The 1207-nt window shown below is 40.9% G+C and overlaps 1 protein-coding gene across 2 annotated transcripts in view; it reads right to left on the bottom strand.

The window, feature by feature from the left end:
* Positions 1–1207, bottom strand: part of aifm1 (apoptosis inducing factor mitochondrion associated 1) — a gene marked incomplete in the record, with an annotated part of 17094 nt that overhangs the window by 3842 nt on the left and 12045 nt on the right. The window contains 3 exon segments of one of the 2 annotated variants that reach the window (XM_014006792.1): positions 476–606; positions 716–834; positions 987–1112. In XM_014006792.1, coding sequence (XP_013862246.1) covers positions 476–606; positions 716–834; positions 987–1112 — 376 coding nt within the window. 2 annotated transcript variants of the gene reach the window in all.

The raw sequence follows: 1207 nt of genomic DNA, 5'->3' as shown, positions 1-1207 counted from the left end.
GGTCTGGATAGCCCACAGACATACCATAAACATTTCTAGGACCCATAATTGGTCTCCTTTAAGTATAATGTAAAAGATTAATTGTTACTCTTTTCATTAGGTTAACTTTTGATTTATGAAATTATAACGTAGTTAAAAAGAAAGTATAAATCAAAAACATAAAGAACATTATTATTTTGTTTATTAAAGAAAATAAAATGTCTCTTTTGAGAAAGGCTTTTTAAAAACAGAGTCAAAGACAAGTGGAAATGTTTATTTCCACTTTGCTGAACCCTACATCCCTCTAAAGACAGATTAGTTATTGAATCAGAGTAAAAATGATGAATGTATTTATAACTGGCATCAATAGCTAAAAGGAAAGAGAAAATATCAAATGAAAACTAGCAATATACGGTATTTATTACAAGGCAGAAATCTCAGACATGACTGATGAGGCTAAAACAGCTAAAAGGGTGTTAAACCACTTCTAACGCACCTCCTTTCTTTTCCGTTCCACTGTTTGAAACGCAGCGTCTCTGTCACACTGGGGTCATCAGAAAACCACAGCTCTTTAGAAAGAGGTGGTCTCATGTACGGAAAGTCCGGCTCGTCAGTCACAATCAGTACCTGATCACAAAAACAACGTGCGGTTCCTTTATTTAAAACAACAAACAAATAACAGAGAAACCGAAGATTAAGTGTCAAACTGCATTCTGGGTAAATAGTCATGGCTGACCTTGGCGCCGGGGTCTCTGGCTCGAATAGATCTCGCAGCGGCGAAAGAGGCGGTGCCTCCACCAATAAGGAGGTAGGGGGTGTGTGAGGGCAGCTTGTGGGAGGGAGGTGTGACGTCTGCTGCAGAGAAAGCAACTGCCAAGTTTTCACTTATTGTGGTGAAGAGAAAACAAAAAGCTAAAACTTGCTCATCCACTAAAGTTTATAATATAATTGTGTTTATGACTTGACTTTACATATGTCTGATTTAAATATCAAAGTATGCAGACAACCTGTAGGTGGCTCACTGGTTTCACTGGGGGCTGCAGCTGATGCTTCAACCTCAGGTGCTGCTGCCTCAGGCGGGGGGCTCGGCTTCTCTGGTGAAGGTGCAGCTTCAGGCTTCGGCTCGGAAACAGCTGAGGGAGAAGAGAACCAAACTGTAGGACTAGAAACTGAATCTGAGCCTGAACTGAAGCTCGTCACCCATTCCGCAAGAACCCAGAGAGTGGTT

Source organism: Austrofundulus limnaeus, unplaced genomic scaffold (genome assembly GCF_001266775.1).
Source record: "Austrofundulus limnaeus strain Quisiro unplaced genomic scaffold, Austrofundulus_limnaeus-1.0 Scaffold37, whole genome shotgun sequence".
NCBI lineage: Eukaryota > Metazoa > Chordata > Actinopteri > Cyprinodontiformes > Rivulidae > Austrofundulus > Austrofundulus limnaeus.
This window is presented reverse-complemented; position numbering and strand designations above follow the sequence as displayed.